The sequence below is a fragment of the Notolepis coatsorum genome, assembly GCF_963971535.1.
Source record: "Notolepis coatsorum genome assembly, chromosome: 1".
Classification (NCBI taxonomy): domain Eukaryota; kingdom Metazoa; phylum Chordata; class Actinopteri; order Aulopiformes; family Paralepididae; genus Notolepis; species Notolepis coatsorum.
Genome location: NC_140165.1, coordinates 60,767,005 through 60,782,929, shown reverse-complemented (window position 1 = coordinate 60,782,929; position 15,925 = coordinate 60,767,005). Strand labels below are relative to the sequence as shown.

Here is a 15,925-nt window from a genome sequence, read left to right as displayed (position 1 = left end):
AGTCTTATCCAGGCTGGGGCCGACCACACAAGGCGCTTTCTTCCGAGGAGATCTAGACGAGGACCGAGGGACATGTACACTGGATTACCTACCCGACGACTGCTGAGCCCTATGCGGCTGGAATATATTTGCTTTGGTACTGTGATTTGTGGAGCGGATAATCGCCGACGCCTGTGAGTGTTGGATTTACCCCCGAGAGGAGTCAAGTTGAGTCGGCGCTCAGAGACTGAGGTCGCTAGCTTCTTCTTCACTGTGGAGCTACAGCCTACAAGAGAACCAAGGTGTATTCATCTGCGGATCAAGAGTCTACTGCACTGTCTTCTGTACTTGAAGTCTCCCTAGATATCGTTGACCAGACGGTCTACTACCGACGGCTCTCCTACCCCCCCCTACCGGCCTACAACCGGGAGGACCCCTTCCAGAATATCCTGCTATATCATTAAGAGTACCATAGATCTAATTCCCTAAGAGCCAGGTTGTATACTTGCTTCCTGCGTAACCAGAGATTGGACATTCAGTGTTGATTTGCCTACGAGTACTCATTTGCCTTACAAGTGCATTCAAATCATAAATGTAATAGTAACTATTATATGTACCTTTTGCTATATATTAAATATTTGATTATTACCTTTGTGTGGACCCGATTTCATTGTGGGAAAGTGTTCATCATATTTAGATATCGTGTACTGTATGGCCAGTAGTTAAAGTACATAAAGCGGTAGTGGTTTAATGATACCATACTTATCAATACAGTCAGGGAATTGTACCCCTCAGTTACAGTAATTAATACCACGACAGCTTCTGATCAGCGTCGAGGTGTAGATGTAGTCCCCCCATCAGGGAAGGATTGCGTGCAGCTGTGGAGAGTGGGGTGCCTGACCGCGTGCAAATTAGGGGGATGAAATACAGCTGGGCGTATGAGGGTAGAGGAAGGGGTGACTGGAGAGGGAGAGGATGAGGAGGAGTGTGCAGTGGATGGAGAGGGGGATGAAGAGGAGCGTGTGGAGGACGTGAGGGGAAAAGGAGGGGGTGTGAAGTAGGCCCGTGCTGTGATTATGACACAGAGGGAGTTCCTCAAATCATGTTCAACCCAGATTCGGCTCAAACAAGGGACTAAACACATTTCGCACTTATGCAAGAATAATGTGGAACACCCTACCCAAAACCGTGAAAGAATGTGAATCCCTACCCTCCTTCAATTAGAAACTGGCCCCTGTAAATGTCCAAATCCCCCCCCACCAATGTACACTTTCTTCCCCTTCGGATGTATATATTTTTAATGATCTCTCTTTACTACACAGTTCTGTATATCTGTTTGTTGTGTATGTCATGGGGGACCCCGATATAAACAAGACAAAAGTATTTTTCTGGTCTGCATCCTCTTAGCAGTTTGTTTTGTATTGAGCCGTACTGTATTGTATTGTATTGAGCAACCTTCAAAACCGCTCTCAAAGAGCACCTACGGGAGGCTGCAATTCGAAACTGGCCCCTGTAAATGTCCAATCCCACCCTCCCACCCACCCACCCCCTCCTAATGTACGGTTTACTCCCCCTCGTATGTATATATTATCTGCTAGGATCTCTGTTTTAACAGTACTGTATATTTGCATATCTTGTATGTCACAAATGTAACAGTACTGTATACCTGTATGTCATGTATTGTCATAAATGTCATGACATATATCTGTATGGCCCCCGTAAATGTCCAAACCCCTCCTCCCCCTCATATGTATATACTGTATTTTCTGTTAGGTTCTCTGTTTAACAGTACTGTATATTTGCACATCTTGTATGTCACAAAAGTAACAGTACTGTATACCTTTATGTCAGAAATGTCATGATATATATCTGTATGTTGCGTATGTCATTAATGTCATTATGAATTGAAATTGGGGGACCCTGATGTAAACAAGACGAAAGTCTTTCTCTGGTCTGCATCCCCTTAACAATTGTGTGTATTGAGCCGTACTGTATTGTACCCATTCTGCAATCTGTTAATACACTTTTCAATCAATCAATCAATCAATCAATCAATCAATCAATCAATCAATCAATCAATCAATCAACCAATCAATCAATCAAACAATCAATCAATCAATCAATCAAGTATTGTACCCATTCTGCAATCTGTTAATAAAGTTTTCAATCAATCAATCAATCAATCAATCAATCAAAGCAGGTTTGCTTGTTTTTAGTTTGGGGTAAACACTGCCCCCTCGTGTCGCTGTGGCCAGTATCGGTACTACACCCAAGGCGTTCCTGTGTTTCTGTGAGAAGCATGCAACTGCAGAGCCGCAGAGCTAGCGGCGCTCTCAGGTCCGGCGGTCTGAGGACCGGCGGACCTGAGAGCGCTGCTGGCTCTGCGGGTCTGCAGTTGAATACTATTGGTTTCTGTGGAAACTGCTGGGAGGCGGAAGCTCCTCAGTCCACCTGTTACTCATCCAAACAAAGTAACCGAGGGCGACTTTTAGCAGAACGTTACCTCATTTTTAAAGTAAACCTTTATAGCATTTTTATAGCATTTTAAACCGACTGTTCTACACAGTCTCAACGCGACGTCACACATGGATAAATTAAAGAAGGTTTTGAGCGGCCAAGATGAGAACAACGACAACATGGACATACTGGAGGTGACGTCAACCATTATCATTAGATATTGTTAGCCAGGTAGCTAACGTTAGCATGTGGCTGTAACTGTTGTTTTGGTGGAAAGTTTTAACAGCTTTGAATGCAGCTTCGTTGAATGTCAACATTCATGTAATGTTGTACAGTACAGTACTAAATACCTGTATGTCATGTATGTCCCTTTGATTGATTGATTGATTGATTGATTGAAAAGTTTATTAACAGATTGCAGAATGGGTCAGACCTCAGAGTAACGTTAACTTTGACATGAATGAATGAATGAATGAATGAATGAATGAATGAATGAATGAATGAATGAAAACTTTAACAGATTGCAGAATGGGTACAGTACAGTACAGCTCAATACATACAATTGTTAAGGGGATGCAGACCAGAGAAAGACTTTCGTCTTGTTTACATCAGGGTCCCCCATTTTCAATTCATCATAACATATATGACATACATGACATACAGATAGACAGTACTGCTACATCTATACATTTATGACATATCAGATTTGCAAATACAGTACTGTTTGTGATACAAAAGTGTCCAGAAAAGGAGTGTATATACATTTGGCGTAGAAACTGTACATTAACAAGCATAATAAATAAATAATAAATAATAATAAATAAATAATAAATAAATAAAGTTTTCATTCATTCACTATGAATTGAAAATGGGGGACCCTGATGTAAACAAGACGAAAGTCTTTCTCTGGTCTGCATCCCCTTAACAATTGTGTGTATTGAGCTGTACTGTATTGTACCCATTCTGCAATCTGTTAAAGTTTTCATTCATTCATTCATTCATTCATTCATTCATTCATTCATTCATTCATGTCAAAGTTAACGTTACTCTGAGGTCTGACCTAAAGAGTTTCATTCAGTCGGGTTTATAACGGGATCCGAATGTTACTATATAGCTTTGATAAAGCGATCATTATTATTATGATTACTATATTCTATTATAGGGCGATACAGAATTAGGTGTCAATAATCACTGGGTGATTGAAAGAGGATGATAGACTCTTTTGAAATGTGGACGCTGAGGAAGATGCTGAAGATAACATGGAAGGATAAGATCAAGAATGAGGAGGTACTGAGAAGAGCCGATATGCAAGGAGGACAGCTGCTGGAGAGGTTGAAAAAGAGAAAGATGGAGTTGTGCGGGCATGTTCTGAGAGGATCCAGCGGGGAGATGTTCAAGAAGGTGGTGATGGGGAAGGTGGATGGAAAGAGAGGAAGTGGAAGACCAAGAAGAGGCTGGGTGGACGACGTCTGTGATTGGAGCGGAGTGAGAGGCGGAGTCACGGAGTTGGAGAGAAGAAGTGGGGACAGAATGGGTTGGAGAGTGATAGGCAACCTTCGGAACGAAGAAGCCACCTAATGATGATGATGATTGATTTGTTCAAATTGAACAAGAGGGATGGGCGGGCAGGTGAGCTTCCTCCCCCCTCAACCCTCAGGGTTTCACAATGGTTGAAAGAATGAAAAATGAATGATTATTGACAACCGTGGTCAATGAACTGTGGCAATTCGCCATATTGGTTGACATAACGCGTCATGAGAGCACATGATTCTTCATCTAAAGCAGTGGCACTTTAAAGGGGAACTATGTCCAATTTAAGAATTTTATTAAAAGTAAAAGTAGAGAAGTATTTATCTTGCTCATTGCTCTGCATGCTAATATCACACTATGTTATCCATGATCAATATGTAGCTGTGTTGCACACAGTGTTGGGCAAGTTACTTTTAAAAAGTAACTAGTTACAGTTACTAGTTACTTCTTCCAAAAAGTTACTAAATTACTTACTCAGTTAAAAATTATAAAAGTAACTAGTTACTTCAGAAAGTAACTATTGCGTTACTTTCAAGATTCAATTTTTTTTACATAAACAACATACACAAATCTAAACTATTTTAATGTTGCTGTGGGACAAAGTGAGACTAGCCTCCAATCAAATGCCTTGTATGTAGATATTATAATTACTATGTTTATATAGTGGATCATACAAATACAAACACAATAGATGTTTTGGAACTTTTGATATGTATTGCCCCTCAACAGGCCACAACTGGGCAACATTAAATTATGCTTGTTAAGCACTATACCAAAAATAAATAACAAATATATACTGATTGATTGAACATTTTAATTAACAGATTGCAGAATGGGTACAATACAGTACGGCTCAATACACACAATTGTTAAGGGGATGCAGATCAGAGAAAGACTTTCATCTTGTTTACATCAGGGTCCCCCATTTTCAATTCATGACATTTATGACATACACAACATACAGATATACGAATCTAATCGAATCATCTAAACTAATCTAATCATGACATTTAAGACATGCATGACATACAGATATATCTCTGCGCACCAGACTGTGCTATTAAACCAGGAAGTGCAGCACTATGTGTTGATAAGGCTGTCAGCAGTAGAGCCACTACTGCAGTGCCCTGCGCTGCAACACAACAAGAGTAAACAAAAAACGCTCATGGACCCGCGGCCTCACGCTGACTGCTCGCTTGTGTTGTTCGTTGGATTCGTTTTGGATTATTTGGGCTCAAAACGTACACTACATGGACCCGCGGTCTCACGCTGACTGAGTCGCTCGTGTTGTGGCTGTGTGTCAGACTCTGGAGGCACCCGCCCACCTCTACCTCTGATTGGCTTACCATGACATTTTACTCAACCTCAGCCAATTGTCAGCATGTTTGTGCTTGGCTCGCGCACTGCTCACTAAACAAAGAAGGACAGAATGCCTCTCAGCGCAGAGATCCATTATCCAGTTATCCATGACTAATATGTAGCTGTGTTGAACATCACATGCTGTTATCCATGATCAATATGTAGCTGTGTTGCACATCACACGATGTTATCCATGATCAATATGTAGCTGTGTTGCACATCACACGATGTTATCCATGATCAATATGTAGCTGTGTTGCACATCACACGATGTTATCCATGATCAATATGTAGCTGTGTTGCACATCACATGATGTTATCCATGATCAATATGTAGCTGTGTTGCACATCACATGATGTTATCCATGATCAATATGTAGCTGTGTTGCTTGCTAACATCCCCAGGCTGCCAACCAGGCCTCCACTCTGGCTTGGGGAACGCGGGTCAAAGCCTTCATTGCCTGTTTTGTCCTCGGGGTGCTGTCCTCTATCCTGGTAAGTCTGTCTCCGTCTCCTTTCTGTTAAAGGAAAACACCAACATTTTGCGAAATGAGCTTATTTGCCATCTACCCTGGAGTTAGACAAGAAGATACACCTTTTTTCTTCTCTGTGCATGCAGTAGGAGTAGGAAGACGCGCACCGTTAGCCTAGCTTAGCGTCAGTCACTGGAAGTAGGTTCCTCCATTAACCTAGTTCCCAACGTCTTCCTACTCCTACTTCATGCACAGAGAAGAAAAAGGTATGTATCTTCTTGTCTAACTCCAGGGTAGATGGCAAATAAGCAAATTTCCCAAAATGTTGGAGTTTTCCTTTAAACGTGTACGCAGCAGGGTTTCCGTTAGCTGCACCAGAACACTCCGCCGTTCAATGAGTGCAGACAGAGTGGAGGTAATAATGCAACATTAATTATTACTATTGATATGGATGGACACACGCTGACATCGTGGCTAACTGAGTTACATGGACCCAAACAGTGCAGACAGAGTGGAGGTAATGTAACATTAATTATTACAAATGGTTGCTGGTGTGGTTAATCACGCTTGTGGTCAAATATTCATGGTTGATATGGTTTATTCTTAATCCCAGAGGAGAAACATGGTTTGTCACCAGAGAAAGTACAAATACACAAACAAGAAACAATAACATACAGCAGGGTTTGAAATTAACGGGGGCTTGGGGCAAAATGCCCTCGAAAATTGACCAAATGCCCTCGAAAATCAGTTAAGGGGGGCAAGAAAAGCCCCAGACAGTTTACTAATTATATATAAAATTATATATATGCTCTACAGTGCGAGCATTTCCCTCGTATTGGCCCCTAATAATATGTGTGTGTGCGAACCGGAAAAATAATTTACTTGCAGTGTGCGAGATGAGTGAAGATTACAAAACAGCTCCGCTGTTAATAGTTCAGAAACTGGACTGAAATTCAGTTTTTGGGTGGAATGCAAGGAGGGAGGGAGGCGGGGCCCGCTGCGTGTTACAGGGTGATTGAGAGGTGCTGCGAATGCAGACAGACAGAGAGCTCTGCTTTCATCAAGCATGCATAGTGTATCTTAACGTTAGCAAGCTAAGCATCTGCATAGCGCGACCTGTGTAACGTTAAGTAACTTGTGTTCGGCGGGGAAAGACTGTTCCATTTGTAACACAACTCCAAAGAATAACATCCAAATCCGATCCCGATGCGCATTTCCTTCATTCCACAGCGCTGAGCATGCAACGTATTTTATTGATCGATCTGGCCAGAGCCTATACTCACAAACGTCCCAGTGCTGTCTTCGAGATGATTTTAATCCAAACGTCCATTCAAAACTTGTATTATGAAATAATTCTGGGATGTCTGACTATTTCCCTATGCATTGGTGCGAGTTCAGCTGACAGTCCCTAGAGTCCATGACATAAGTTCATGAGATGCTCTGTTCTTTTGTTGTGTTTGAGGTGGATGTTGCGTGTGTGGGGTTTTTCATGTATCAATTTGAAACAAGCCTCTTGACTGTTGGAATTAGGGATGTTAAATATAAAATAGCTAATAATATTATTCAATATTAGACATTCATTGATCCAGAGGCAACCGGCTATTCGTCTGCTATTTGTAGATATATCAAGACAACAACACAACTTGCCCTCAGGGACAATCATATTTAATCTATTTAGATAGAGTATGTATGTATTATTTACAGATAATTGAAGGTACCTCAAAACATGAAACCAAGCCATGTCACACATCGTGTGTGTGTGTGTGTGTGTTACTTGAACAATTGTCACTGTGCTCCTAAATTTCTGTGTGCTCCTAAATTTGTATTTAGATTTTATTTATTAACATTTTATTTAGGAGCACATGTGCTCCTTGGGAAAAAGGTTAGCGTAGAGCCCTATATATGGAGACATTAACATTACGTTATCAAACATAGGGACGAAGACTGTAAAAAAAAGTGTCCACAATGTTTTATAATCTTTGTTAATTTTCATTATAAAAATGTTGTGCCCCCGAAATACAAAAAAAGCCCCCAAAAATCAATTAAGGGGGGCAAAAAAAGCCCTTGAATTTTTATTTATTTCTAACCCTGACATACAGTACAACTACGTTACAAAACACAGTAGAAAGAAAAGAAAATATTAGATAGCCTCACAATACAGAGCTAGCGGTGTTCGTTAAATAATTTAACAGCAGTATATTTGGTTGATACACATATTATTGTTAATGTTAACCACTTGAGCATTGAGCACAAATGGGGCTAGTTTATTTTCTTCTGACGATTGCATACCCAAAGTAATTTGCGATTTATTATATTTTATACTTATAGCACATGCATGAGTCTGGTCTCTTTTGAAAGGTAACATTCTGAAGACAATCACTTTGAGTGCTAATGTAATAGAGAAACAGAGGTTTGAACACACTGAATTAAAGTTCCAGCTGAGGGGTAGGAGCTGGAAAACATAATGGTTCCATAGCTTGAAGTCTTATGTAGTACAACGTTTATAAAAATCCCACGGAAAATGAATGTTTTGCAAAGGTTTTTGTAATGTGTGTACTGGTACAAATTTGGCATGATTATCCAAAATGGCCATCCGCTGCCATTCATTTCACCTCTCCAGTCAAAACAATGGACTTCTTCGTCTTCTTGTGGCACCTTCCCCCACTCGCAGCGCCCGTCTGGGATCGCTTTCGGAGCAGACACTCCTTGGCTACAACGTGGTCAATCATTTTTGCCATCAGCAGTGACGGGTCAGTTCAGGACCGTTCACAACCGGACGTGGTCACTCGTCCGAACGGCTTGTCAAATGACGCTCGCCGGATGTTTCATCTTGTAATTCGAGAATGGAATCACACAATAGGTTGAGTGGGGTGATGATCGAAAGGCGGCAAATTCAACTTTCCAACAATCTATTGGTTGAACGGCGAAAACGCAGCCCTGAACCGACAGACGAGGTCAAAGTGCTGCGACGTGCACGCGATGCTTAACACTTTGAGTGCCACGCGTATTTCTTATCCTTACCCCTAGAATGCCAGCCTTATAGTCATTTCCGCGGTCGTTTCACTATGTTTGCGAAGCTGTGTGTGTTCTGTATTACAGCTGTGGAGACATGGTGTGGCTCATTTTGACAAACGTTACTTGTAGTGAAAGATGGGAATAATAGTTTGTTTCCACACGCTGTAGTTTGTAGTTTATTACATGCTAAACATCGCGCATTTCCAAGATAATCCAGTCTTTTTTCATAGATCGCAAGATAAAACGTGCAATAAGCCCAAACCGTCTGGCTGAGCCCAAACAGTCTGGCTGATCCCATGAAACCCCAAATACTCCCAAATCAAAGGTATATGACTTGTATATATGTATCATCACAAAATCATCAAGGGGGGGGGGGGGGGTCGTTTTAACTCAAAACTCTGATCTTGTTTGCCGACCATGTTTTTCGTCCGGTGAAACACAGAACTGTGATCGTTAGAAAAACACGTTTCAGATTTGGTAAAATAGACATAGAATGTACCTTACCTTAGCCAGAAGGTATTCAAGAAGAATAATTCCAAGTGATCGCATCGCCATCGCGATTACCAGTGTATATGTCTATTCACGTTTCGATGCTCAAATACGCTTATGCAACGGAATTTCTAGGCGAGCAATGTGAATTTCTGTTCCAGCAGAAGGAGGGGCCACTACCAAGGAGAAATAAAAGTGAGGCTGACTATCAACCCCAAGCCATTGCAGCTAAGACACGGACGATACTGCCACCTGGTGATAGTCGATCAGCATTGCAGTTCTAATGTGTGGGGATGTGCCAAAATGATGCAGATCGCTCCCGGCAAGTCTATAGAGTGGGGATCAAAGTAAAAAGATCAAACCATCCAAAAAACGTAATATGTCGTTTTTGGCACTCAACGCTTGTCGAGCAAAAACGTAATATGTCGTTTTTGGCACTGAAAGTGTTAAGAGGTTAAAACATTACTATTTAAACACAATTTAGGTTAGGAGTTCAGTAAAGGACTTGGCTTTCTCTTCATTTTGTGAAGAGGGGGAGAGGAAGAGGAGGATACAGAGGATGTCATGTGATTACCTGCTGTGTGACCTTTAACCTGTCATGTGACCCCCAGGGAACCTGTCTGCTGTGGGTACCAGGAGTAGGTCTGGTCATATTCGCTGTGCTCTACACACTGGGTAACATCGCCTCTCTTGCCAGGTGAGTGAGTGAGTGAATGAGTGAATGAGTGAGTGAATGAGTGAGTGAGTGAGTGAGTGAGTGAGTGAGTGAGTGAGTGAGTGAGTGAGTGAGTGAGTGAGTGAGTGAGTGAGTGTGTGTGTGTGTTAGGGTTGAGTGTGAATAATCGATTCCTCCATTACTCGTCGTTACAAGGGAACTCGAATGGTGTTATGAGGGAACTACATTAGTATTTCTTATTATTGTGTGTGTGTTTCAGCACCATGTTCCTGATGGGGCCTCTCAACCAGCTGAAGAGAATGTTTGCTAAAGAGAGAGTCCTGGCCACAGCTATCATGCTGGTGAGACATACATACTACACACTGTCTGACATACATACTACATACCAGGGCTGTACAGTGCGATGAGGGCGTCGCATATTGTGCTTAAAAATAGCCTGTGCTTGGGGGCACTCTTGCGAGTACTGATTTCAACCCTTTCAGTCGCATTTCACTCCTAAATTCATTCATAACCTGGGTGACCATACCCTGAATCAGAATTCGATTATTTGTTCTACTACTTACGTGTTGTCCAGTCCACATGTTCAAACTTTGAAAACAACATTCCAGTAGCTTACCATGGAGTTTCAGTCAAGCAAATTGCACAACCCCCCCCCCCCACACACACACACACGCTACTGCATCAACGTTATGATTAACAAAGCCATTCGTTTTGTGGCATTAACGTTACATATAGTTACACGTTCAATAACATCAGCATATTTACCCGACCATAGCAAGCATTAGTCTCTTCATATCTCTCAGTTCCTTCCTTTGCTCAGAGAGCCCGTACTGAATTGTACCCATTCTGCAATTAGTTAATAAAGTTTTCAATCAATCAGACAAATGTATAGAAAAGCTTTTATTATAACATTCTTTGCAGTAAAATCATCATGCCTCGTTTGGTCCTCCTCCTGCAGAGCGCTGGTACTCGTGGGCGGCGGGGATCTAACGTTATTAGCACAAGCTCCAGTAGTTGTTTTGATTTATCCTGTAGCCTAATGGCGGACTTTCCGGAAGTAAAAAAATTAATAAGCGCTTGCCGATTGGTGGTAAGAACAGCAGAGGTGGGTGCAAGCGGTGTGACGTAATTGGCAGAATCGACTGTCAATCAAAATTGTTCTGTTAAGGGCGGCTGGGTAGCGCAGACTAAGCGCCTGCCTACCACCGCAGAGACACTGGGATCGAATCCAGCTGTCAGCGGTACCTCCGGCTTGGTTGGTCATCCATACTAACACAATTGGCAGTGTTAGCGGGTGGGAAGCCGGTGGGGTATGTATCCTCGTCGTTGTAAACAGCGACTCCTATAGGTCGGTCGGGGCGCCTGCTCAGCAAGGAAGGGAACTGGGGGAGATAGTATGATCCTCCCACGCGTTACACTCCCCCAGTGAGAGTCCTCGCTGTCAGGTGAAAAGAAGCGTCGGTTGACTCCACATGTATTGGAGGAAGACATGTGGTAGTCTTCACCCTCCCCAGACCGACAGTAGGGGGCAAGAGCGCAACGACCAGGAAGGGAATTGGCATAACGACTAACATTGGGATGGGAGAAAAAGTACGGAAAAAAGGAAGGGGGGATAAAAAAAAAAAAATTGTTCTGTTGTGGTACCTGACATGCATTGCAAACTCGGATATTATGGGATAACACTGGAGAACATGGGGCTTTGGTTGAGAGAGATACAGTGCTGTCTCTTCCTGAACAGATATTATGGGAAGACTGGAGAACATGGGGCTTTGGTTGAGAGAGATACAGTGTCATCTCTTAACACTATCAGTGCCACTGGTTAACATGGTAAAACATGGTTGAATGCCAGCACCCACTTCAATGATAGCGTTAAAAACGCATAATCTATGTCTTAAATTATGGCTATGTGTCTAATCTGCCCGTCGCTTATCAATGACTTGTTTGCAGTCAACATTGTCGAAACTAGGGGTGCACCGATATATCGGTCGGGTATCGGTATCGGCCGATAAGTGCCTTGTTGACTGCTATCGGCCTATCGGCCGATAAGCTCAAATGTGCCGATAGCAGTCGCCGATAAATACCCATCAATTTGTGTAGTGTCAAAAGGCAAAAAAAAAAAAGTTCACTCGCGACCTACCTGCACAACGCCTGCCGTCCCCCACACACACACACAATCTACTGCATCAAAGTAACTACTTATGATTAACAAGGCATTCGTTTTGTGGCATTAGCGTTATATAGTTAGTGTTACACGGACAATAACATCAGCATATTATTATTACCCATAGCAGCAAGGCATTACTCCGAGTCCGTTCATTAGCTCGGTTCCATTCCGTTGCTCATTCCGTACCCAACTACACATTCTGCAATCTGTTAATAAAGTTTTCAACCAGACAAATGTATAGAAAGGCTTTGTTTTATTATAACATTTGTTGCAGTAAAATCATTATGTCTCATTTGGTCATGCGTGGAGCGCCGGTCGGCGGGCCGGGCAGCTAACGTAGCTACGTTAAGTGTGTTCTGCTCTCGCATTCGCAAACAGAACAATGGCGGCATGCCCGTAAGTAGAAAAATTTATAAACGCTTGCCGATTGGTGGTAAGGACAGCAGGAGGTGGGTGCTAGCGGTGTGGCGTAATTGGCCGAATCGACTGTCAATCAAAATGGTTCCATTGCATTGGTTGAAAGCTCTGGTTGAGAGAATAGTATCCCGCTGCAGGCCGCAAGAATGGTTCCATTGCATTGGTTGAAAGCTCTGGTTGAGAAAATAGTATCCCTCTGCAGGCCGCAAGACGATACTGGGAGAGAGATAGTGATACCATAAACATATTTCTTGATGTTTCCTTTTTTTAAGTAAGTAAAGAGGCCTACAAATACAAACATACACATACAAATATACAGTAGTTTCATTAAAAAATATATATATATTCAAAAAAAAAAAAAAAATTTACAAATACTTATATACAAATATACAAATATCGGTATCGGTATCGGCCGATAGTGTTAGTTGAACAATCGGTATCGGTATCGGCGGCCAATTTTCATATCGGTGCATCCCTAGTCGAAACGGATTGTTTTTTAATCGCTTCATTTCCGTTTTATAGCATTTTGAAAAGCCCTCGTTTTCTTGAAAGTTTCAGGAAAATATAACTTTTCCGTGATAAACGGAATTTACTGGAATATTCTAGAATACACAAAAAACGTTGTAATTTTTCGGCCTATTTATGATCGTTTTCAAATAAACGCTAGATTATCGATAGTATATGTGTACTTATGCACGCTAGAGAACCGAGCTGAAAAATCTATTCTCTCATTTCCTGATCAGCGCGCACACACACACACACACACACACACACACACACACACACACACACACACACACACACACACATGGGGCAAACGCTGATTTCTTTGTGAAAACAGATCCGATTACCCCAAGACTGGTAAAATAGATTCCTTACCTCAGATCAGATGTTCTCCAAAAAGATTATTCCAATTCCTGATCGCCATTCAAAATATCGATCGCGTTTATTGATTGATTGGGTACTGTAAATATGCCTTGCCGAAATATGAATTCAAATCGCTAATAAAAAAAAGAACGACAAACAAAAGCTATATAGCGTTGCTGGCATTCAACGGGCGGCATGAACTAACGACATAAAGCGTCCGTGGCACTCAAAGTGTTAAAACTCATAAACAAGTCAGGACAAGTTAGTGTGTTGGGTTATGAAAGCCAGTGAGTATTGTATGACTCAGACTTCAGCAATAATCATGAGCATTATAAAATAAAACACACATGGCATGGTGGAATACCATAAACATATTTCTTGATGTTTCCTTTTTTTAAGTAAGTAAAGAGGCCTATGTTCATATCGGTGAGCCCAATTTGTAACACAAAAAGAGAGACATGTAGCCTATTTATTTATTTTATATTTTATTTATTCATTTTATTATTATTATTTTATTTGTTGCCATGCCTAAAATAATAGTCAAACATAGGGCTAAAACATTTTCTTAAACAATAATATAATTTTTTTTCTCCCATTTTCTATTTTCTCCCATCCCAATTTCGTATCGTCCAATTCTACCCTCCCCTGTCTCGAACGCTGTTAGGCCATGCCTCCCACAAGCCGGCTGTAATGTGGACGAAGCCATACATTGCACGAGTCCCCTCCGGTACTCGAGGTAGCAGCCGTAGCATCTTTTCACCTGCACAGCACGATCTTTCAGTGTCGGGGGTCTGCGTTTGGAGGGCACGCCGCCCCCATCGCTTCCTGATTCTACTGCGCAGGCGCACCAACCGACCTGTAGGAGTCGCTGTCCACAACGTCCGATCCCCACCCATCAGCTTCCCACCCCCTAATACTGCCAAATGTATTAGTATGAACGACCAGCCAAGCTGAAGCAATGCGGAGAGCTGGGCTCGAACCCAGCGTCTCCTGCATTGGTGGTGAACTGCTAAGACTGGAGGATGAAGACCAGAAAAAGACTTTCGGCTTGTTTACATAAGGGTCCTCCATTTTCAATTCATCAAAACATTTAGAGACATACAAATATACAGTACATTCATAAAAAATTCAATTGGGGTTTGTTATTTAAAAAAGTGCCCCTAAAAAGATTCTGTGCCCCTAAATTTTTCATTGTGCCCCTAGTGAAAAAGCTTAGCGTACAGCCCTGCATACTGTCTGGCATACAGTACATACTACATACAAGGGGTGTAACGGTACACACAAACCACGGTACGGTACGTACCTCGGTTTTGAAGTCAAGGTTCGGTACGGTTTTCGGTACAGTGGGGGAAAGTTTGGCTTTCCATGTTCCACTCAGGGGTGATGTAGTGTGCAGTAACTAAGTGTACTTCCAGGGCTGTGTCAACGAATATTCTATATTGAAATGAATAATCGACTTGTAAAAAAATTTAAAGATTATAATAATTATATTAGATTGTGAAAAAAAACAGCCCCCAGTGGGCCATCGTTAGTGGTTAACATACCGTTGTATTTGTTTGGTACACTACACAGCCATGTTCGGTTCGGAACGGATATGTGTACCTTTACACCCCTACTAAATACTGAGACATACATACTACATACTGTCTGACATACATACTACACACTGTCTGACATACATACTACACACTAGGGCTGACCCCGATTAGTCGATTAGTCGACTGGCGATTAGTTGACTAATCGATCGAAAGGAGCCGTAGTCGACTGCCAACCTCTTAGTCTAATGCAAAAAAAATTAAAAGAGGTCTAGAAGCGTGGCTAACGCTAATGGCGCGCATACCAGCCAGGCTAACTGCCTAAGAAACGGGCACAGAGGCACTGAAAGAGGATTTCACCCGTCTAATGAACACACTAGACTAGACAAATATCAAGATGTATCCATCAGTGGACCAATTGCATGCTTTCGCAGAGGACAAGAAGCTTTCAGTCGACGCCTTCAGACATTAAGCACTCCACACAGCCCAAATAGAACGAAAAAAATATAGAAATAAAACAATAATAATGTATAGTCGACTATCGGAAGATTTCGGCCAATCAAAGTCGACTATATAAATCCTTAGTCGGGGACAGCCCTACTACACACTGTCTGACATACATACTACATACTAACATACTATTTGACATATTAACTCACATATTTAAGCCAAGAAATTATATATAATGATTATTACATTCTAGTTATACATGTTATGTTGTAGAAATGTGTGTATTGAAATGTCTGTAAAGTCTCGTCGACATTGAAAATGAGGGTGACCTCAATTGTCTTTTTGAGAATAAATAAAGGTTTGAATAAATGTCCCCTGAGTAGCAATAGCACTCTCTCTGCCCGGGGCCCCCTAGTGGTATAATAATATAGTGCATCTCTCTCTGTCTCTGTCTCTCTCTTTCTCTTTCTCCCCCCTCTCTCTCTTTCTCCCCCCCCCCCCTCTCTCTCTCTCT

General features: G+C 41.9%; 1 protein-coding gene across 1 annotated transcript in view; it reads left to right on the top strand.

Annotated features, from left to right (window-relative positions):
- The first annotated feature begins 2,448 nt into the window (after window positions 1-2,448).
- sft2d2b (SFT2 domain containing 2b) overlaps window positions 2,449-15,925 on the top strand; it is a 22,807-nt gene continuing 9,330 nt past the window's right edge. Inside the window, exons 1-4 of the mRNA XM_084329090.1 lie at window positions 2,449-2,630; window positions 5,731-5,820; window positions 9,914-9,999; window positions 10,238-10,319. Of these exons, the coding sequence (XP_084185216.1) occupies window positions 2,565-2,630; window positions 5,731-5,820; window positions 9,914-9,999; window positions 10,238-10,319 (324 nt within the window). The 5' untranslated portion in view covers window positions 2,449-2,564. The remainder of the gene's footprint in view (window positions 2,631-5,730; window positions 5,821-9,913; window positions 10,000-10,237; window positions 10,320-15,925) is intronic.